Genomic DNA, 21,856 nt, shown 5'->3' with positions numbered 1-21,856 from the left:
TTTGCCTATGGAGCGCTATCTCGGCCGTCTCAGCCAGCTTACTACAAAGGTACAGCTTAAGATTGCCCACATGCTCTCCCCTCGAAACAACGTGACATTATCCTACAAGTCTTCCACACCCGAAGCGACATCTGCGCGTAAAAGTCAACATGACGCACAACTTCGCAACAAATCAAAATCAAGTTTACGAATCATCTGACAATGAGAATGTTATAGTAAAGAATTGGATGTGGTTTGTCGGATGCATTGTGTTTGGAATCTTCACTATCAAGTTGCTTAAAGTTGGGAGTAGGCCGAACGGTTACCCTCCTGGTGTGTACCGGGCAAGCCCATTGGTTTTCAAATAGTAGTGCTGATCATCACCAGGCCCACCGACAATTCCTATACTAGGCAACCTTCATCAGTTTCCCCGAAAGGATTTACATTTGAAATTTCAAGAATCGACAAGAAAATGTGGGTGAAAGAAACATCAATGAAGTTGGAAGAATATCTGCGCTAATCAATAAATCAGATGGACCTCTCGTGTCGCTCAAAATGGGTACCCAGACAATGATTCTTTGTGGCTCAGACGAAGTAGTCAAAGAACTTATGGAAAAGCGAAGTGCTACTAGCTCTCTCAAGGTAGACATGTTTATCCGTACTTTCAGTGATAATCTTAACATAGCTTTTCGAGAGTGGGTCCATCTTGCAAGGGTTTCAGAAGCATTGTACTAACAGTATAGCAATTATGGAATTTGGAAAAAATAGCAGAAGATGTATGCCACGCGGATCAATTTGGGAGGTGCAAATAACTACATACCTTACCAGGTAATTATAATTCTCTGGGGAAAGAAATGGCAGTCTTCTAATATCTGGACAGGAGTTTGAAAGTTTACACCTTCTTCATAAATTGAAATCTGAGCCAGATAATTTTCAAGGCCTTGTAACACACTATGCTACCAGCATCGCATCAGCTATAGTTTACGGGCGAAGGATCCCTTCAGCCGATGATTCAGGAATCAAGACATTAATCGAGGTTAGACCAAACTTTGGGTTGTTGAATCAATGAAAGACTGCTCATATTGTAAACAGTGGTTTGATAGGACAACCGCACTAAGTGGGAAGCTACAGCTGGCTGATTGGTATCCTATCCTCCGCCCCTTATTTCATGTTCTGCCTAAAGCCCTTAATCCCATTAAGCGCAAGGTTGAAGAGCTGGAAGAAATGGAGACACAGATGTGGATCCACCATACTACTGTAGCGAGAGTCCTGATAGATTCCGGAAATCCGAACGCAAGTAAGAAGTCCTTTGGTCAAGCTCATCTGGATATTTTGTATTCTGGTACGTGTCTAGGCTTTGTTCGCGACCTTCAAGACAGGGCTGCAAATGAGAAAGACCGACTAACAGAAAAAGAAATTTTGTTTAGTGCAGGACATGCATACGCTGCTGCTACATATGTCTCATATAGTAACAAGGATGAAAGTATATAGAAACTGACCTAATTTTTATAGAGACACACAAGTGAATACACCAGCAGCATTTGTTAAGGTAATCTCATACCTTGCATGCGGTTGTAAAGATAGCTGACCATAACTTCCAAAGGCAATGGCCCTGTATCCAGATGTGCAAGCCAAAGCTCAAGAAGAGATTGATCGGGTTATCGGCTCCAAACGAATGCCTACATGGTCGGATCGAGAGCATTTGCCATATATGCGCGCTGTACTAGAAGAGAACCTGAGATGTATGTGCTCTATAGCTTTGATCCCGTGATTTTCTAACTGATGATGTGCTATAGGGCTACCAGTAACACTGATTGGTCCACCTATGCCTCATGCTTTGTCGAAGGACGAATCATATGAAGGCTACTTTCTACCTGCTGGAGCTGCGATAGTGAATTGCGTAAGTTTACTCTTGTATTTCAAGACTCCTTGTAAGCTGATATGAAAAGATTGGGACCGTCAATCATGCAGAAAATCGATGGAAAAATCCTAGGGAGTTTGACCCTAGCCGCCACCAAGCGGACGAAACTTTAAACGAAGTGTTTGGCATTAATCCAGACACAACAAAAAGGCCTCATACGACTTTCGGTGTGGGCCGACGTATATGCCCCGGTTTCCATATTGCCCAACGTACCCTGTTCATTGGCATGGCTCGTATTTTGTGGGCCTTTAGGATTCAACCTAAACTGGACGCTGCTGGGAAGCCAATACCAATCGACCGAGATGCCATAATCCCGGCCTTAGTCACGGGACCAAAACTATTCCAGTTTCTATTCCCTCGATTTAGACCCACTGGATTTAACTAATGATTTTAGATGTAACATTGAGCCTCGAGATCCAGACCGTGTACTGATGTTTGAAGATGCATGGGAGTCGAGCCAGAAAGAGATCGACAGCGAGGGTCATTTCAATGATATATTCTTTGAAAAGTTCACTATAAAGAAGACTGTATAGAACTGTATTCGACTAGAAAATTCAATACAGGAAGGATCTAGTGATCTATTCACTACCGATAATGGATCCTAAGTTTGGCAGATACGCTATCTGTACCGCCATCATGTGTGATGTACAGCCATTACGAAAGACGCAAATCCAGACAGTGAGAGAGTTTTATAGTAAGCAGTGGCTGCTAATCTTTGGCTACCCAGATTGGGAATCCAAGAACGATGTTAGGTGGCCCATTCACTATTAAAGAGCTTTTGCAAATAAGAGTGAGATAAGAGCGAAGGATTGCAAGATGACGTGACGGGTCATCTGGAATGCTCTGTCAAATCCCATCTGACCACAGTTGCTGCGACACTGCAGTGTCCAGACGATTCCCAAGCACCCGGAAGTATTCTGCACCTCTCGCAGCAAATTTGTGTGACGAGATACAAAACACGCATCCTCAACGAAGCACGATGGTGACGGAAGCCAGGAAAAAGCCATCTCTTAAAGCGATCGAGGCTGGAATAAACTCCGGCATTCTGCGGGATTTGCATAAAACGAGTCATTTAACCATACGTTACCCAACCCCGTACTATCCATTTCCGCTCACAATGATGCCATCGCCCATCCAGAAGCAGTGTGCGGCATATTCAGGGAACTCCACACCGCAAACGCCCCCAATCTCGTGTAAGACGCAAACCCCCCCTCCCCACAAAGCTCGCAAATCTAGACATGCGTGTCGCCAGACAAACGCATGTGAAGTAAGAGCTAGCCAACAGCAAGCATGGAGATCTTAGCTCTTCCCAGCCATAGCGCTACTTTGTGTCTCGCTTTACCGAGCCACATGCTCCTCCCCCCCCCCAATCCACACTTTGATATTCCCATTTTTATACCCCGCTTTCTTACCCACAGCCAGGGGCGCACTATCGTCGATCGTATATCAAACGAGGCGATCCCCCAACCATGCGTCACCTTGCGTCCCTGCAGAAGGCACTGCCCGCGCACCCTGACTTACTGCTGGACCCTTTGATCGCCGCGTAGTAAAATAAGTAAAAGAGCGATATTTGCCTCCCCCCTCCCCCCCAAAATTCACAATGTATAGCTATAGCTTAATCGCATTTCTTTTACTGTTGCCTTCATGATCACTACAATGCAGCAAGAAAACGAGTCCCTAAAACTCCCAGACGGGCGCAAGCTCTCCTACGCCATCTACGGCAGTCCTGTGCCCCAACGCACCATCATCTACCTGCACGGCTACCCCTCGTCGCGCTACGAAGGCAAGCTCTGGCACTCCAGCTGCGCAACACACAACATCAGGCTTATTGCGCCCGACCGGCCGGGTACCGGTCTCTCGACTTTCCAGCATAACCGCCGCATACTCGACTTCCCAGCCGACATCCTCGCTCTGACCGAACACCTTAAAATCCATCAGTTCTACGTGCTAGGTGTAGCGGAGGGCGCGCCGTACGCACTGGCGTGTATAAAAGAGATTCCGAAAGAGAGGCTGCTCGGCGCGAGTATAGTGGGTGGGCTGTACCCCGTCAAGCTAGGTACATCCGGTATGATACTACCTTCGCGAATCGTACTCTGGATAGCGCCGTGGATGACGAGTCTTACCGCCGCACTGTTTGATAATAAGATGGGCAAGCCGAGTCGGAATGAAGATCCCCACGTTTTCGAAGATGCGTTGTCACGAGAGGTCGAGAATTGGCATCCGGGGGATCAGAAGGCGATTCGGTGTCCGAATGTTTGGCCAACGTTTGTGGCGATGACCAAGAAGTCGTTTCATCAGGGGAGTGAGGGCGTGGGGTGGGAGGCCAGGCTTAATGGGAGTGAGTGGGGGTTTGAACTTGCGCATGTGCATGTTGGGGAGGGGGAGGTGCCGTTGACGCTTTGGCATGGGAAGGATGATAGGAATTCGCCGGTTGGGATGGTAGAGAGGGCGAAGAAGCATTTACCAGGTTGTGTGTTGCGGGTGAAGGAGGGGGAGGGTCATTTTGGTTTCATTTTTCGCGATGCAGATGAGATCCTGGAAGACTTGGTAAAGAGGGAGGGGAAGGAAGAGAAGGAAGAGTTCATGATGGTAAGTGTTACGCAGGTGTATGAGTAGGTTATGGTTCTTCTTCCCATTCTAGAGTCTATTTCTGTAGCTTCTTTGTTGATGATACTCTAGATGTGCGACTGTGGTGATGAGTGGTAGCCATGGGACAGAGCTTTGAAGGGTCTGGCTCTACTATGTCTGCTGGTAATATCGAAGACGATTGTAATTATGCACACGATACATCATTACGAATGCCTTTTCTATATGTGAACATGAGCAATACATATAGAAGACGGCACATCCCAAGCCATAACCCACACAACCAATAGTAAGCACGCGAGATGAACAGATTTCAGGTACTCAAATAATTAATTCGTCTCGGATACTAATACTAGCCAGTCTTCGAAGACCAGAAAAAGCGAATGCAAAGAATGGTATCATGCAGGGAGATCCTAAACGCCAAAGCCTCCCAGATAATTTGTAAAAAAGAAGAAAAAGAAGAGGTCTAGCCTCATGCAATACTTGCGCGCTCACAGCTTGCCAACATTCCTGGTGATCATTACCACCACACCTGCAACAACCTTGATCACGATCTTGAGCACAAAGACAACAGACTTGAACGCGAACGTCAAGACGGTGATAACAACTCTCGCTACAAAGGGGAGTTTACTATCATCATCCTGCGAGCCCTTTGCCTTCTTCGCCTTCTTCTCCGCTTTTGTTTCCTTGGTCTTAGTATGCTTGTCCTGCTGTCCATACCACTCTCCAAGTTCGATGTCTTTGTCGAAACTTCCGCTAGTACTCTCGCTGCGCGGTGTCCCAGTCGTGCTCTTCAAGCTTGATGCGAATTTCTTAAGTCCCTTGCTAGAGAACGGGGGTTTAGTCTTTGTACCACTGATTCCCTGGAAGCCCTCGACAAAAGAGTCTTTGAACGCTTTCGCCGTGTCTTCTTTTTGGTGGGTCAGGGTGAAACTTGGGGGTGGCGGCTCGAAGCTATCTTGGCTCCTGTTGCGGGCTTTGCGGCCACGGGTTGCTTCTGCAACGGCAACAGCGAGGAGTGTGGATGTTACCACGTCGACGAGGAACGGGTTTCCGAATCGTGTCAGAGCACCAAAGTTGAGGATGAGCGCGTCGTTAGTGAAGTCAAGACGGGCTAGCATGGCGTCGTCCGCTGTAGCGTCGGTGGTTGTGGGGAGCTGGCCCACAGACATCTCAGATGGTGTCATGGAAGTTGGGCGAATCACGCCATCGAATCGTGGTGGAGGCGGTAGCGGTGAGAAAGCATTGGTCCGTGGCGTTGTTGGGGAAAGGACGTATGGATTCAGGACGGTGATAGCAGCGGGCTTTCGTGCTATGTTTTGTGCAGTCATGGACATGTTGTGTCCGTAGAAAGCTGTTACAGGTCGTGTCGACGGCATGTTGATGACAGAACAATCGCCCTCAATAGATATGGGGAAATTACCAAGCGTTGGGTGGTGCAGCTGGTATGAACCCTCTGATGGTATGTGCTGAGCCCAAGGATTTGCCTGCTGTTGCGGGTGATCCCTCGTCCATGCGAGAGCACAGCATTCACGCTGTGCACTTTCTGCAAGGACGCCTTCAGCCAATCTCTGTGCAGCTGGTGACTGGGCACCGGGGTCAGACAACGCAAGGTGAGAAGCGGACGGCGAATTAGCCGCAGCATCAAGTGCTTGGAGAGCAGCGAGTTTAGGATATATACTAGTAAGGAGGGTTGTGTCTTCTTGCTGAGCAGGATTGAATGTTCCGTTATCCAGTGAGGGGGGTGCGATCAGATCGAGCTGAGCAATGGGCAGTACTCGCGGCTGAGTGGGATGGTGCCTCTGGATTAGAACCTCATTCATGATACTCGGTATTTCGTGGTTGCCAGCGAGGTTCGATTGTGCCATGGAGTAGAATGGGAGAGAAGGCGTTGTTCCAAAAGTAATCGTGGGATTCGCTGCCGTTGCTCGGTGCATTCTCAATGTATAGATCTGCACGCTTGGCTCTTCCTGACCATTGGTTGCTAACCACATGTTGTCCAGCAGATTCGAAGGAGTGAAGAACGGCTTTGGTGGTGGGGGAGGTATCGAACTGCTTGTGTGGACATTGCTGTGTGGAACATACGATTCTGACGAGTATGGCGATCGGCTGATTTGCGTCCGTGGGATCTGGGTCGTCGGTGATGCTTGTGTGGGCTGGTACGGTTGCCGTGAAAGAGGGACAGTAGGATCGTAGACTGGGAACATTGATCGCATTGGTATCTCTTCTTGAGGCGATGCGCATCGTACTCTTGTAGCAGAGCTATTCGCTCGTACTAGAGTCTGGGCTTCCGAGAACGCAGGAGAGACTGCGCGGTTTAAATCTGGGCTGGTTGTGTATTGGAGGTCGTCAATGTAGTTGTTCTGTGGGGGCGATACTGGTGAAACAATGCGGGCATCTTGTTGGCGATAGAAACTCTCTTGTCGGTCCATCTGTAACGAAGGAGCTCTTCGTTGTGAAGGCGATTCGAAATGTGTTCTGCTAACTGGAGCAGGCACTCTTGGGGCTTGAGAGTTTGGCAAATGTGCCTGGGGTGGAGCTGGGATTGATGGTGGGGATGCCATTTGGAGGGACGGAGAGGCTGGCGGTGGATTGACTTGAATGACGAGTTCGTGGAAGTCGCTTGGAGGCTGCGTTGCCTTTGCACTCTCTGTTGACGGAGTTTCTGGAACAGAGCTTTTTACAACAGGCAACGGCTTATTGTTTGGGCTCGATTGTCTTGGAGCACGGGGTGGAGGAAAGAGTTGAAATGCGGGTCCTGCCATGATGAATGTCCAGCACTCTACTTTTTAAGAAAAGGAATTGGCTCGAAATGACTGGCGAGACCAAACGGAACAGGTGCTGGCTGTGTAGGGAAACAAAGACTCGTCACAGGCGGAGTACAACTAGACGTGTCGGGTAATCTGGGGATAACGACTATAAGACGAAACACACAGCGACGCCCTGTGAGCCAGGGCAAAGGCCATAGGAATGCATCTAGGGCAATAGCGGTAGACTGACATTTCCCATGCAGAAAACTACCCCATGCAGCGAGGAGGTTGTCAGACGGGCCCAATCAAGAGGTGTGTAAGGCTCGGCGCTACTCATCAGTTGATGAGCGGCGGTTATATTTTGGGTGGTTGGCTGATTGTTGCTGCTAAGCGCCAACGCTTTCCACTCGCTACACCCCTTACCACCCTAGCTCGAGATCTTACCATGGCTGCATGACACTGTGATTGGCTGTCGACGTGTGCCCACCCTGCGTAGTATGGGTAGCCTATGCAGGTGACAAGAGGCCAGTCCGGCGGCCCGCTGCAAGTCGGGGATCTATTTCGAGCTCTTGATTGCCTGCCAACGGCACTTTGGCTGTCCTTGGCCGAATGCGGAGAGACATACTGTGGGCGTGTATGTATGTATGTGCTGTCCTGCTTGCTTTTCAGACGTGTAAAGGCTTTGAGGAAAGTGGCCCGGTACATGCAGATTCACACGTAAATTCTCAACGCGATAGTATCTGCAGTACCGACGGGCAACAGCCACGGAAGCTGCAAATGGTACTGAGACGGTACAAGCTCTTCGTCGTGGGCGGCAAGGCCAGCAAGCCTATATGCACCGTCGGAGAGCACGCAGCCGCCCTAACATGCGGCCGGGTTAGACCAAGACACAACGGCGGAGCTTATCGCAAAATCCCGCAGAGGGTACCTGTCTCCGGATAACTGATCATCATATGTGGAGTTGCGCATTGGTGAATGCAGCGCTTGGCTTTTGGGGTAGTTTGTGACGGCACCCTGCCTGTGCAGTCCGCAAACGGGCCGGGTAGTGTGCTGTTGCGAGCATCCAAGACACTACAAATTATAGTTTAGTAGCACAATCAGGTCATTTCTGGTTAAGAATAGGTCGGGGCAATATGGGATTAGATGAATGCACAGGCGACTGATGACACGTGAGGGGAGAGGAAAGGGAGGGGAAGGTGCAAGGCGTGCGCTAGTGCCTATCGATAACCTTAATCTGTGTCTAAGCGAGAAAAAGTTGGGTGTTCGTCATCGCTCACGACAGCAGAGAAAAGCCACAGTCACAGTCAAGATGCCGTCAGAATTAGAAGAGGTGAGCAAAGATCGCACGAGGACTTGGCTCGTATCTATTCTAACATATCTTGTCTAGCTAGTCGAATTCCTGCACCACGGCAACACGCAGATCAGACAGACTGGTCAGAGCAGCCCCTCCACCCCACCACGAGACGCTGCTTACACCATGCAGCGGCCGAACATCTTGTCGGATACTCGCAATCAAACCCGACCCTCTGGAAACGTAATCAACTAGAGCCCATCAAGGATCTCAAGCTCCTTGTCAAGGATTATGCGCCCATCGCGAAGAATGCACTGACCATCCTCATCAACGTCTCCGCCGACGCAGAAGTCCAAAAGGCACTTGCAAAGGATGACGAGTTTCTTGAGACCCTACTGTCGCGGATAACCGTATGTCAGTTCCCCGTCCAGTCAGCATAGACACTAGTCACTGACCTGTTGTAGAACGCCAAAGAACCAAATGCGAACGAAATCGCAATGCTACTCGCCAACATGGCCAAGGACGACTCTCTACAAAGGGTGCTGGAATTGAAGCGCGACGTCCCAAAGGAGTTGTCCAAGTCTGCTTGGGCAATGGACCAGCTTATGGACTGCTTTGTCAAGGGCGCACAGGGCGCATACAACAAGAATGCAGACTTCGACTACCTGTCGTATTTCTTCGCCGACTTGGCCAAGTTTCCCAAGGGACGCGAGTATCTAACCTCGCCCCAAGAGCACGATGACAACGTCATTCCTATCACCAAGATTCAGGTGTTTACAGATCATGCCTCACATATCCGACGCCTTGGTGTCGCCTCGACAATCAAGAACGTCGCATTCCTCGTACCAGCGCATCCAGTCCTACTATCGAACCTATCGCCGGATCCAAATCTTCCGCCACCTTCGATAGGCGCGAACCTCCTACCCTACATCCTCCTCCCGCTCATGGGGCCAGAGGAGTATGCAGACGAAGACACAGAGGGTATGCTCGACGAATTACAGCTGCTAGAGCCCGACAAGGAACGAGAAAAGGATAATCAGATCATCAAAACTCATTTGGAGACACTGCTATTACTGAGTACCACCAAGGAAAGCAGAGATGTCCTCAGACGTGTCAAGGTGTATCCCATCGTTCGGGAGTGCCACTTGCACGTAGACGATGAGGAAGTGCGCGAGGCATGCGACCGCGTAGTTCAAGTGATTATGCGTAAAGAGGAGGGTGAAGAGGAGGATATACCAGACATGGCTAGCGCTGGTGGTAGTGGGAAGATGATAGAAATGGGTAATGCCGAAGAAGACGAGGACGAGCAAATTATCGACATTGTCTAGGCGTACGATGACAAGTAGAATACCAAAAAGGCACCATATTCCTGCTGATCATGTCCCCTTGTGTCGACACGGTGCCTTAGCGTCCTCTATTTGATTGGCCGCGATACCGGCTATCGCAACAACGGTCTTCTAAACTCCGGACTCTTCATAGATACAAATAGGTGCTTGTGCTCGCTGAAACCAATGCCCGACGCGGTTCCCGAGGATTCCGTCATCGATTAACGGTGCATTAGTAACCCGCGAACTGCTTTCGGAATTGTTCCGCTTTGATACCTTCTTTCTTCTTCATCACATTTCGCCTATTAGTACCTCTAATTCGCGCGCATACAGAACAAGCAAAAGCTGTGGCATGTGCGCCAAAATAAGCTCGTCATCGGATAAATCACCGAACCAACACGGCGGGGCGGGGAGTATGGCACCGTCGACCAATAGGATTGGCGTAGCTCAGACAATGCCGGCGACATCAAACTCTATGTCACGGGCAAGCGACGGTGTGGGCACAGTGAAAGGAGATGCTTTTGAAAATGGAAAAGAGCAGTTGAGAATATCGCCATGGAGAAAGGCCTGGGAAATTCTGAATTGGACGCCGCCGAATTGCCGTTGGGATCCTAAGAAGCCGCCGCAATTTTCTATGAGCAGTACGTTGTTTTTTTTCTGCGTTCATGCATGACCGTTGGTCTATCTCTTTTTTATCTTTTCTTGAAATCACACTCAAACAGCATGAGGGTAAAGAGTTGTGTTATGGTACAAATCAGAACATAACTTCTCATCTGCCATGACCACGTTCTGACAACACATCAGTGAACGTTCTTTTTGCCTTTGCCGCTGGCTTCACAGTCGCAAACCTCTACTACAACCATCCTATTCTCAATCTCCTCGCTAGAGACTTTGGCGTACGGTATGAACAGGTAGCGCAGATTCCCACAGTCATGCAAGCAGGATACGCAACGGGACTACTATTCCTATGTCCGTTGGGGGACTTGCTTCCAAGAAGACCTTTTGTATGCGGTTTAGTAGCATTCACAGCAACATTGTGGTACGTCTACGACCCTACGTTCCTTATGTTACCTCAAGCTGATTAACGACAACTATTCAGGTTGATACTCTGCTTAACAAACGACCTGGGAACCTTCACCGCAATATCCTTCATCGTAGCCATCACAACCGTAACCCCTCAACTCATGCTCCCTCTAGTCGGCGACCTCGCGCCGCCCTCCCGCCGCGCTGCTGCCCTCTCAATCGTCGTATCTGGCCTGATGCTCGGCGTGCTCGTCGCCCGTGTACTCTCCGGTACCATATCTAATTACACGACCTGGCGCGCAGTCTACTGGATGGCACTTGCCCTGCAATACACGATCTTCGTCTTGCTCTGGCTCTTCATGCCAGATTATCCCGCTACAAATCGCGGCATGAACTACTTTCGCATCCTATTCGACATTGTAAAGATGCCACGCAAGCACCCAGTCCTCGTGCAAGCTTGTCTCACAGGCCTCTTTACCAGCGCACCCTTTACATCCTTCTGGACAACGCTAACATTCCTACTCGCCGGCAAACCATTCCACTACTCCTCCCTTACAATTGGTCTCTTCGGCCTCATCGGTATAGCCGGCATGCTCATCTCCCCCATCTACGCCCGCACAGTCACCGATCGCTTCGTCCCGCACTTTTCCGTCTTCTTCGGTCTCTCGTGCTCGCTCGTCGGCGTGTGCCTCGGCACATATATCGGCACATTTACCGTTGCCGGCCCCGTGCTGCAAGCTCTCCTCATGGATTTCGGGAATCAGACCGCGCAGATTGCGAATCGCTCCGCGATCTACAGCGTTGAGCCGAAGCGCCGGAATGGCGTTAATACGGCGTTCATGGTTGCCACATTTTGTGGGCAGCTAATCGGGACTGCCGCGGGGAATCACGTCTATGCGGCTACGGGATGGATCGGGAGCGGGAGTTTGAGCGTTGGGTTTGTGTGCCTTGCTCTATGCGTTATGTTGGCTAAGGGGCCGTACGAAGACGGGTGGGTGGGGTGGAGTGGCGGGTGGAGTATGAGGAAGAAGGATAGGGATAGTGCGGATGGGAAGACGAAGGATAAGGCGTTGCATGGGCCTGTGGAAGCAGTGGACGACAAAACAGGCGCAAATGAAAAGGTAATGGATGAGCTTACTGCTGAGGAAGGGAGGGGGGGAAATACTACATCAGAAGCGGGTGTGAGTACAGAGGACGAGGAGATACATTCGGCGAGAAAGGAAGAAGTGTAGATAGTAATGCATTTAAGAATTTGATTAATAAAAACTGATGTATACGATGATTCGTGTTTTTGAACTTTGCATTTCCATAATGTGCTTCATCCAAGCATTTCAGTCTGAGAAGAAATATCGCCAACGCATCGTCTATCGCGCATTCTAATGTAAAAAGCTATGATACAAAAAGAAAGCTCTTTTCCTCCTCTAATCGCAACGTTGCCTTTTCTTTTTCACTACGCGGGCTTGGGCGCATTCGCCGCGTTCATAAACGCATTGATGTGTTCGTCAGACGGCAGCTTCTCTAGGGGCGTGAGCCAGCTCTTCGCCTTATCGAAGCGGGAAACCGCCTTGACGAGTTTGATGAAAACTTGTGTATTGCTCTTATCGACGCGGCCCTTGAACTTGAGGATGAGATTCTGGATGTTCATGCCTTGAGGTGGGAGGGATTCGTAGATCTCCTTTGCGGAAGGCAGAGAGGGTTTGGATGGGCCAGCAGAGGGACTACCTGCGCGGCTACCGTTTGCGGCGGGGCTGCCTGCGCGACTAGCACCAGGAGTACCGGCGGGCGATCCACCGAGCATGATGCGGTTCTTTTCCTTCTTCTCCTTCTTCCGCTTCTTGCCGGCATCGGTCATCTCGCTATCACTACCAGAGCCTGCGCCCTTGAGATTGCCAAGAGTAGATTTCCGAGATCCGTCAGCCAGCTTTTCGTGGTGCTTCTTCTTGTGCTTCTTACGCGACGATTCATTGCCACTAGCTTCGGAAAGATTGGGAGAACCAGGTCGCTTTTTGCTCTTAGATTCCCCGGGCTTGTGATTGCCTGAGGGAGTGTTGGAGCCCTTGGTGGATGCGCCAGACGGGACATTGCCAGCTTCTGGGGCTTTGCCGTTCTGCTCAGCTGCCTTCTTCTCTGCCTCTTCCTTTGCTTGTTGTCGCTCCGTCTCAGAGTCTGTATCCGACTCGCTCTCGGTAAGGTATGGATTCTCAGGGTCGCTGTCGAGATAGTCATATTGTTTCTCGCGCTTGGCTAACGTCTTGCGCGTAATCTTCTCCATGGCTCTCGTCTCCTCAGCAGCCCTGCGCTCTTCTTCCTCCTTTTGCGCTATCAGTTGCTCGTCAGGACGATCCCAAAGGGCTGCTTGCAGCTGGTCACGCTTTAGCTTCTCTGCTGCTTCCTTGACATCTTGCTCTTCACCCTCAAAGAGACCATTGAGTCCTTCTTCATCGTCTGCAAAGTCTTCTTCAAGGTTGAAGTCAATATCATCGGCATCAGCTTCCCGTTTGACAAAGCCAATTGTATCATCGTCAAAACGCTCCCGCTTGATCCGGCCCTCATCATCAGCACCACCGCCCACACGCGTGCGCACTCCGCTGAACATCCTTGCCTCATCTTCAGCCTTCATACGCTGCGCTTGACGTCTCTCAAGCTCTGCAAAAAATCTGGGTCCGCCACTCTCGACCTTGGCCAAGATTTTGTCCACATCATCGCTAGTCGGCTTAATCTTGCCCTTGACATTGAATCTGTACCAGCGCTCCATAGGCGCCATTTGTATGGCCGTATTTGGGTCACCAGGATGTGTGGCTGAGAGCATGACGTGTGTCTCTGACAGCTCCGATTCGTAGGTACCTACCCATGTCTGCTTGTTCTCGTAATCCTCCAAATGCCAGGGCAATGTCTCTTCGTAGCGTAGCAGCTGCCGCTTCTTTGCTTCTGGGGTGTCGTCAGGTCGGTACTTCTGCTCCGTCTTCTTGTGGAAGGCAGGAGGTTTCTTCATGCCAGTAGGCGCGATCTTGGCCTGATTCTCCTCGCGTACTTTACGTCGCTCTTCCTTCTGCTGCTCAATGCGCTCGCGCTCCTTTATCTCCTCCAAATCCTCCTTTGTATCCTCCTCTTCGTAGTGTGATCCGATACCACTGGGAGGCGCGCGGGGATCTCGACGGTGGAGCTTGATGGGCGGAGTGAACTGCTTCTCATCCGTAATATCAACATGGCTCTTGCTCTGCAGGCGCATAACGTGGTGTCGCAACTCTTTCAGATCCTTGCGGCTCACGATGAGTGGAAAGACGGTGGCGCCTTGATCAAGATACTCCTGGCGCAGCGCGTCTTTGGAATGAGTGCCATCAGCGGCCGGACCTGGCGGGGGCTTCCTGGCCTCATTCATCTGCGACAAAGACACCATGGGCTTGGTGATGTTCTGCAACGGGCGCCGGGGCTTTCGCAGGACATCAGCCTGGGGGCGCGGGCGACGGCGACGAACAGGCATCTGCTGCTGCGGTGGCTGCGGTTGCTGCGACGGCTGTTGGCCATTCGAGGCGACGGGCGCGACGGGCGCTGCCGTAGGCGGCTGGCTTCCATTCATTGCGCCGTTCATTATCAAATTGTGGTTCTGAGGATGAGGACAAGAATGAAGGCAGCAGGTGGGCAGATAAAGACTGACCGGAGACGAAGTTGCCTTTGTCCCAAGGAGCGTCGTGCTTCAAGGCCGAACCGCAGTTGGAACGTCACAGCTCCACGCTAGTCGTTTAGCGCGCCAAGCCCATCGCTCACTGTGAAGCCCTGCCTCCGCCCTCCCAGACATACAGTGAACACCATGACTAGCAATCGCCAAAATTATCATCAATTGCAACACCCAGTCTGCGCTTTCTCCAGCTGACAGTGACAGTCTCGGGACCATAATCTCCTAGGCACATGTGGATCACCAAGAAAGACATCGACTTCTCACTCCACTCTAGGCACCCATCGAGCCAAAGTGTGGCTTTGGCCAGAGGGTCGAGTGCCTGAAACGGTGAACGGCAACCGCCGCCATAAGAAAATTCAAAGCGGGAGTTGATCTGCTGTGTCACCGGCTACTTTCAAAGACATACGAGCACACCATCACCCCCTTAAAAATCATCTCGGATCACTTCTCGCCTTTTGGACAGAAATAAACATCTGTCGTCGCGAGCAAACGCTCAAGAATTAGATCCAGCCATTATTTGAGTCACCCGCAACGACTGGACTAACTCAACAGAATGGAGCAGGCGAATTCATCGCAGTCTACTGGACTGGAAAGTCAATTGCGCAACATGATACTTAGTAATGTGAGCATGTCTGGGCAAGTCACTCAAGATATTCAACCAGGTCGCGGTCGTGGGCGAGGACGGGGCCGGGGCCGGGGCCGGGGCAGAGGGCGTGGAAACTTCCACAATGGCGCAGATGGTAATTATCATGATCACTCTGTCCCAAATCAAGACCAGGGTCAAAGTCAAGGATGGCGCGCGAACCCCTCTGTGAATGGTTCTCTACCCAGGGGAGGTGGACGAGGACACTATCCCAACCAACGGCATCAGCAGCCCCTAACAAATTCCTACAACGTGTCACAAAATGGTCTGGCCCCAGATAGCCAATCACATGCCTCGAAGCCATTTGGACAACAACATCATCAGCATTGGAACCAGAATGCAGATGGTACCCCGCGTGCATACCCTCCAAGGGTTATGCAGCGCCCACGAGGAGACGCTCGTCCACAAGGTTCGTATGCACATCATACACAGATGAATCAACCTCAGGAGAACCCACAAGCCCAGGTCAAACATCTAGATATGATTGCGGCAGAAGAGATCCCCAAGGTTGAGATGTCCAGGTCTGAGTTGGAGTCCAAAGAAGAATTCAGACTGCAGTTGGAGACGATTATGAAGGAAGCACTCGCCAGGGAATACTCAGGAGATATTGCAACAATCTCTCTCGTCGGCTTTGGCAGTCTTGCATCTGGCTTTGGACTCCCCGGCTCAGACATGGACCTCGCAGTGATACCAGATTGGAAGGACCCTGCAAAAGCTCATGAAGTTGAAATCGATCGCTCTATTCCGCGGTTGTTAGAACGAGCAGTGCTTGATGCGAAGTTTGGTGGCAGGCTCCTCACGCGGACACGTGTGCCTATTTTGAAAATCTGCCAACATCCTACCGAAAAACTGTACTCAGCTCTTACTGAGGAACGTGGGAAGTGGGACCAACTCCCTGAAGAGGAGAAGTTTCCCTCGAATCAGCCACAGGAACCACCTGTACAGGGTTCAGTGCCTCGATCAAAGCTATGGAAGCAGTCTGATGATGAATTGATGCTTACTGCTCGCAAGCTGTTCGAACCCTCTGATAATGAGGAGATGATAGCCATTCGAAAGCTAATCAAAGATTCTGACGATGAGATAAAGGCCGCAGCCCACTTGGCGGTATCTTCTGATCCAAACTGGAAGGTCAACTGGGGAGAGTTGATAGAAAGAGCTCAAGTGCTGCGCGAGGCTCAAGAGACGGAGTCCCCCGAGCCTACACCTTCACAAACAGCTGCCAAGCCAGATGAACCAATCAACGACAGCGCTGAGAATAAAGCTAAAAAGGTTCAAAACCAACGCTCCGATAAGTCTTGGACGCGGGAAAAGGTAGTCGGCCCCTTGGATTTCCCTAAGGATGGTTGCGGTATCCAATGCGACATCAACTTTGCAAATCCACTCGGCATCCACAATACCCACATGCTCCGGTGCTACTCTCTAACCGATCCTCGCGTACGCCCCATAGTTCTCTTCGTCAAATCCTGGGCCAAGCGCCGCAAAGTCAATAGCGCCTATTCTGGTACCCTTTCCTCGTACGGATGGGTTCTCATGGTCCTACACTACCTCGTCAACATCGCCTCACCACCCGTATGTCCGAACCTCCAACACGCCGTTCCACTACCCATCGATGCGGCTGCTCTAGAACAATATTTCAAAAACACCAAAATCTCCGGCTACGAAGTTCGTTTCTGGCGCAACGAAGAAGAAATCATCAAAGCAGCACAAGAAGGCCGTCTAACACAAAACACGCAATCAATCGGCGCCCTTCTCCGCGGCTTCTTCCAGTACTTTGCTGCGCTATCTGGTTATGGATACCCGAGACCACCTCAGTTCCACTGGACAAACGAAGTCCTTTCGCTCCGCACGCCCGGCGGTATCGTGACGAAGCAGAGCAAAGGCTGGGTTAGCGCAACGACGAAGATTACAGCTGAGAAAAAGGTTACGAATCGATACCTTTTTGCTATCGAGGATCCGTTTGAGACTGACCACAACGTCGCGAGGACGGTGACGCATCGAGGTATCGTGGCTATCCGGGATGAGTTCCGTAGGGCGTGGAGGATCCTCAGGGTTATGGGTACAGAGAGAGAACCTGAGGGAGGGCTCTTTGATGAGATTGTTGAGGAGCCCGCTCCATCTGATATGAAGCCTGAGGAGGCACCAAAGAGTGCTGTAGAAGCTTAGGTGTTGAGGAAGGGCTTGAACACAGTTGATGTGTTGTAGTGTAAGAACAGTTTCATTCAGAGGACGACACTGTGTGTCTTATGGGTTTCGGTACTGTTGTTTCGGTGGGTCGAACGTGTAGGCGTCACGGGATCTGAGAGATACATGTCTAGCCTGTGGCTATGATTGATGAATGGGATCACGATGTCATGTTTACCTAACTATCAATGCAGGGAATGGATATGGGGAATATAGATTTCATGTACACATGTACTAGATGCAACCTCACCAATGTCTATAGACATAATTCACTCGACTCCTTCCACACACACACACACACACACACACACACACCAGCTCAAGAACCACTGGTAATATTGAAAATACAACAGGGTATCATTACTCTTAAAATCTTGTACCTTGCAAATTCCTCGACGAATAAATGTCTTCTTCCCTTGCTGCTAAACCCCCTCCTTTCCCAACTTTTCCACACCCATAACACACACACACTAAACAAAAAAAATAATGAAATGCCACAAACCCTCACTTCTTCCCAATACTAAATCCCCTCGTCATAAAATCCGCACTATTCCCCGCCGCAGCCTTATGTTCCTTCTTGCTAAACAAACTATTCACATTCTCATTCTGTGCCATCTTGCGCCGCTTATTCCTTTCTTCCTGCTCTGCGAGCACCTTTCTCGTCAGCGAAGCTGTAGCACTATTTTTGATTCCATCGCTTGTCGCAGACACAGGTTTAGTTGTCGTAGTGGTGTTTTCCTTGGGGGCGATTTTTTTATCTTCGTCGGAGGAAGAAGAAGAAGAGGGTTTGGTGGAGGTCGTGGTGGGTAGAGTATCAGAGGTAGGACCATCAGCAGCAGCGGCGTGCTTGCGCTTTTTCTTGCTACCGGGCGCTTTCTTCAGCGCATGCGTGAGACCTTTTTCACGTAGCGTTTTCAAGCGTAGGTTCAGGCGCGCGATGTCGGTGGGGAGGATGGGGAGGATGGGTACGACGTCGTTTTCGGCGTAGGGTTCGTTGCACTGAGACAAGGCGCAAAAGGATTAGTTTCGTGTCAGAGTTACTCATGTTGGTGGGTGAAACTTACGGTCAAACATGCCTTCTCGGATATCTCCTTCATGACGCTTCCGGCAAAGGCGTGGCCACAGGGTACTATGTACACGGCTTTACTACCCACGCCCAGTCGCTCCCCAGTAATCGGGCACTTCCACTTTTCGCCCGCGCCGGATTCCGCTGCCGTGTCGATTTCGAACTTGACTTCGACGACGTCTTTGAGGCCCTTGACTCTGTCGCCGAATGTGCCTAGCTCGGAGTCCTTGACGCCGCCAATCTTCTTCATCTCAGCTTTTTCGACATCGCTGTCGTCTTTTAGGAGGTACTCGATGATGGAGTCTTTGTTGTAGAGAACACCGGCTGCGTCGGATACCACGGGGCGGGCGAGCGGTTTGCGGGTGAGAGGGTCGGTGGACCAGGCGTATTCTTGTTGTTCGGTTTGCGCCTCTTTGATTTGTGCGGTTGTTAGGGCTTTTGCGGCTTCTTTGACGAGCTCACGCCGTTTGGGGATAGATCCGCCGTCGTTACCCATGGTGGTTGGTTATGCGCTGAGTATCTGGGTGGTAGTGGTTGTGTTATTGTTGTGGAATAATATGCTGTAAGTCTTGAGAGAGGCCGAGAGTTGCGGCCAAAGCCGCGGAGGTTCGAGTAGTTTTGGGACATGCACGTGCCATCACGAGTACGATACAATCTTCACAACATACTAAACCACTTGCTGGATACCAAGTATATGTAACCATGAAGAGTAATATGGTAATATTGTACAAGTACTTTTTGGATCATACCGTCGTTTCAAAAAACCTCATAAGCAGCATATCTTACATGTCCGTCGTAGCCGACGAGACTCTCATCTTTCGCCGCACCGGCCTCTCTATTTGCCCCATCCATTGCTTCTTCCACTCCGGTCTGCTATCTTCTTTCTCTCCTTCTTGAAACTCTCCTTGATCTGACTCTCCCTGGAGATTCTCACGTGAATCCTCTTCTTCAGATGGGGTCGTTTCCTCGACATTCCCCTTCGATCTGGAATGCCCATCCTGGAACAATATCCTCTGAATAAAAGCAGACAGCCGTGCTCGCTCAGCCTTGAACGGAGCCTTCATCTCCTCGGCAATCAGGTTGCTAAATAGCAACTTGTCGTACACACCATGGATCTTCCTCAATGCTGTGATTGCATCTTGCCTCTGCTCGCCTTCTAAATACTGGGGGCCCGCAACCCTCCTGTATCTCCTTTCTCTCCCACCAACGCCCAACTGAAGGCGAATGTTCTTGGCGATAGGATCGAGAATAGTAAGTGCGTTCACCAAATCCGAGCCCTTAGCAAGAGGAAAACTGGTTGCGAGCTCCGCATACATGGTGATGGTCTTCGGGTCTGCATCCTCCAAGGTCTTGAACATCATATTCAGAATCCGACCGGCATGTTTGAGAGAGTTATGGTTGTTCTTGTCGCGGACACAAGTACTCATAGCGATCCTAAACGTGCCAGGTCGAGGCGCGATATTCTTTCCAATCATATCTTCTTGTAACAGTTGAACGGCATCAGCAGAAGCACGATTCAGGCGAAGGTTTCGCAAGCGCATGTGTAGATTGTTGCGATCCGGCACGATCTTGTAGGTCCTGGGGTCGGTCAAAAGATCCCAATACTCTTGTGCGGCCTTATTCGCAACAATCTTCTGGCAAGCTTCCTGAATGATGGAGAGGGTATTGTTGCCTGGTCGAACAAATGCAAGAGAATGTGGCAGGGCGCCCTTGGGTTTCAGAGGAAGGAATTCGTCTCCACGCGCAGGAATGTTGTCTGGCGAAAGGTGCTCATCGTCGACGCGGTACTGTGGCAGTACGTTCGGGGCTCGTAAGTGTGGGAAACCTGCTTTCCGCCGGTCCGCAGTGCCCAGTCGAGGTACAAGTCGTGGGATATCCATGGTCTGTTCCACCAGGGAAAGCACATCATCCCAGTCTCGCGGCCGGCTGCCTACTAGCAGAAGCCTTCCCATTGCACAAACCAGTTCCTCGTCAATAACCAGATCTGCATTTCTCCACCTCCCAATGATATCCTCCCACATACGCCGTGCTTCTATGATACCACGCTCTTTCCTGGCCGCAGTTTCCTCTTCACTCTCCCCTTTCGGTGCATTTATCAACAAACTCTGTCGTATGGCGTTGATGATGGTAATGTAGGTAATTGCGTTGGCCGAGGCTGGTCCACTCTCAGCAATCTTCCCAGCAACGCCCCATAGTGCATCCATATCGCCTGCTCGCGCACAAACTTTTAAGGCGGCATTTGTGTGTATAATAGACGGTTCGACTCGCGAGTTCGGCGCGGAGAGAGAGTGGTATACGGAAAGGGCATTGCTAAGAACACCTGATGTATGTGCGTTCAAGGACAAGCCTCGGAGCAAGATTGTATACGTATAGGAATCAGGGAATTGCGCTCGTTTTTTCATCTGCTCAAAGTCAGCATTGCCTCGCGCCGCTCATGTTCACAAGACGCACATCGTTGTACACTTTGAGTGCATCCTTGACCCGCTCCTTCGCCAGAAGGTGATCAATGATATGGTTCCAGCTGACGATACATTGCATCGAGTGACTGGCCATGCGCACCAACTGCAGCATCTCCTCTACCCTGTCCTTGCTCAGTTCCTGCTTAACAAACGCCGCCAGATCCAGAGGGTCCTGTAGATGCCGCAACTCTCTCTTCCTCCTATTCCAGTCGCTCTCTGACATGCGAGGGTCGCGCCGGCCCAATTTTGCCAAATTGGGAGTCTCGTCGACTCTGCGCGCATGCGATTGCCGCAATGCTAAGATCTCGGCTCTCTTTTGCTTTGCTGCAAAGGCCGACTTCTTGAAGTGATCTTCCCCATTTCTCGAGCGTCCTCCGGCCTCGCCCAGTTCAGCAAGTGTCTTGTCTTCTTGGCGTGCGACATTGCGGGTCGACAGCAGCCGCTGCTGGCTATTTACGAGAAGTGGATTCACATTGCGGCGCAGGCGGTGCGCATTAGTGGTCGGGACATCGAGCGCTTGTATGCATCGCCAAAGGCACGCACGACAGTTCAGCATGGAGGTCGTGAGGTGGGGTGGGAAGCAAGCCCGTTGTGAGCAAAAAAAGCGTAAATTGGCTAGGGCTAAAGGGAAAAGTTGACCATGTCCGGCACAAATGCCGAACCAAACTCTAAGTTACGCCGCACGTGATGACCCGACCCAGCAGCGGCCAGTGACCCGAAACCTTGCGGAATCGTTCTGTATTGCCGGCCCTCGTGGGCTACTAGCAGTATTACATGCATACAATCCACAGGCACCAGCGTCATTAGCACAAACGCCAGGCCCCTTTGCCGCCAACTAGGGCAAGCGCGCCGTCTTTCAAAAAGGACCCATCAAGTTTATATTACGCGCGCGGAAAAAAAACAATCGTTTAGTCCAAACGCCAAAAAAGCCATATGCCGTGACCACGCCTTACTAC

At 50.7% G+C, this 21,856-nt stretch overlaps 9 protein-coding genes across 9 annotated transcripts; 5 read left to right on the top strand and 4 right to left on the bottom strand.

Annotated features, from left to right (window-relative positions):
• Positions 1-227: 227 nt before the first annotated feature.
• COCCADRAFT_108388 (uncharacterized protein) lies at positions 228-2,433 on the top strand (the record flags this gene model as incomplete). Its single annotated transcript, XM_007718777.1, has 11 exons — positions 228-312; positions 367-453; positions 512-693; positions 751-807; positions 860-1,032; positions 1,083-1,276; positions 1,503-1,528; positions 1,583-1,721; positions 1,776-1,879; positions 1,929-2,245; positions 2,295-2,433. The coding sequence occupies 11 exons, from the start codon at positions 228-230 to the stop codon at positions 2,431-2,433; spliced, it is 1,503 nt and encodes a 500-aa protein (XP_007716967.1).
• Positions 2,434-3,556: 1,123 nt separating this feature from the next.
• COCCADRAFT_108383 (uncharacterized protein) lies at positions 3,557-4,516 on the top strand (the record flags this gene model as incomplete). The annotated part of the gene is made up of 1 exon (XM_007718776.1): positions 3,557-4,516. The coding sequence occupies one exon, from the start codon at positions 3,557-3,559 to the stop codon at positions 4,514-4,516; it is 960 nt and encodes a 319-aa protein (XP_007716966.1).
• Positions 4,517-4,977: 461 nt separating this feature from the next.
• On the bottom strand, positions 4,978-7,251 carry COCCADRAFT_8946 (uncharacterized protein; the record flags this gene model as incomplete). Its single annotated transcript, XM_007718775.1, has 1 exon — positions 4,978-7,251. One exon carries the CDS (start codon positions 7,249-7,251, stop codon positions 4,978-4,980), a length of 2,274 nt encoding a protein of 757 aa, XP_007716965.1.
• Positions 7,252-8,545: 1,294 nt separating this feature from the next.
• COCCADRAFT_8945 (uncharacterized protein) lies at positions 8,546-9,855 on the top strand (the record flags this gene model as incomplete). The annotated part of the gene is made up of 4 exons (XM_007718774.1): positions 8,546-8,566; positions 8,624-8,669; positions 8,720-8,937; positions 8,992-9,855. The coding sequence occupies 4 exons, from the start codon at positions 8,546-8,548 to the stop codon at positions 9,853-9,855; spliced, it is 1,149 nt and encodes a 382-aa protein (XP_007716964.1).
• A 929-nt stretch (positions 9,856-10,784) lies between these two features.
• Positions 10,785-12,107, top strand: COCCADRAFT_108392 (uncharacterized protein; the record flags this gene model as incomplete). The annotated part of the gene is made up of 2 exons (XM_007718773.1): positions 10,785-10,891; positions 10,952-12,107. 2 exons carry the CDS (start codon positions 10,785-10,787, stop codon positions 12,105-12,107), a joined length of 1,263 nt encoding a protein of 420 aa, XP_007716963.1.
• A 218-nt stretch (positions 12,108-12,325) lies between these two features.
• On the bottom strand, positions 12,326-14,464 carry COCCADRAFT_108365 (uncharacterized protein; the record flags this gene model as incomplete). The annotated part of the gene is made up of 1 exon (XM_007718772.1): positions 12,326-14,464. One exon carries the CDS (start codon positions 14,462-14,464, stop codon positions 12,326-12,328), a length of 2,139 nt encoding a protein of 712 aa, XP_007716962.1.
• A 640-nt stretch (positions 14,465-15,104) lies between these two features.
• On the top strand, positions 15,105-17,357 carry COCCADRAFT_108386 (uncharacterized protein; the record flags this gene model as incomplete). The annotated part of the gene is made up of 2 exons (XM_007718771.1): positions 15,105-16,133; positions 16,233-17,357. 2 exons carry the CDS (start codon positions 15,105-15,107, stop codon positions 17,355-17,357), a joined length of 2,154 nt encoding a protein of 717 aa, XP_007716961.1.
• Positions 17,358-17,879: 522 nt separating this feature from the next.
• COCCADRAFT_108399 (uncharacterized protein) lies at positions 17,880-18,937 on the bottom strand (the record flags this gene model as incomplete). Its single annotated transcript, XM_007718770.1, has 2 exons — positions 17,880-18,374; positions 18,440-18,937. The coding sequence occupies 2 exons, from the start codon at positions 18,935-18,937 to the stop codon at positions 17,880-17,882; spliced, it is 993 nt and encodes a 330-aa protein (XP_007716960.1).
• Positions 18,938-19,223: 286 nt separating this feature from the next.
• COCCADRAFT_108362 (uncharacterized protein) lies at positions 19,224-21,456 on the bottom strand (the record flags this gene model as incomplete). The annotated part of the gene is made up of 2 exons (XM_007718769.1): positions 19,224-20,843; positions 20,893-21,456. The coding sequence occupies 2 exons, from the start codon at positions 21,454-21,456 to the stop codon at positions 19,224-19,226; spliced, it is 2,184 nt and encodes a 727-aa protein (XP_007716959.1).
• Between the last annotated feature and the right edge of the window lie 400 nt (positions 21,457-21,856).

This window comes from Bipolaris zeicola (genome assembly GCF_000523435.1).
Source record: "Bipolaris zeicola 26-R-13 unplaced genomic scaffold scaffold_254, whole genome shotgun sequence".
NCBI classification, from domain to species: Eukaryota; Fungi; Ascomycota; class Dothideomycetes; order Pleosporales; family Pleosporaceae; genus Bipolaris; species Bipolaris zeicola.
The sequence above is the reverse complement of the archived record's forward strand: the minus strand, read 5'-3'. Positions and strand labels throughout refer to the sequence as shown.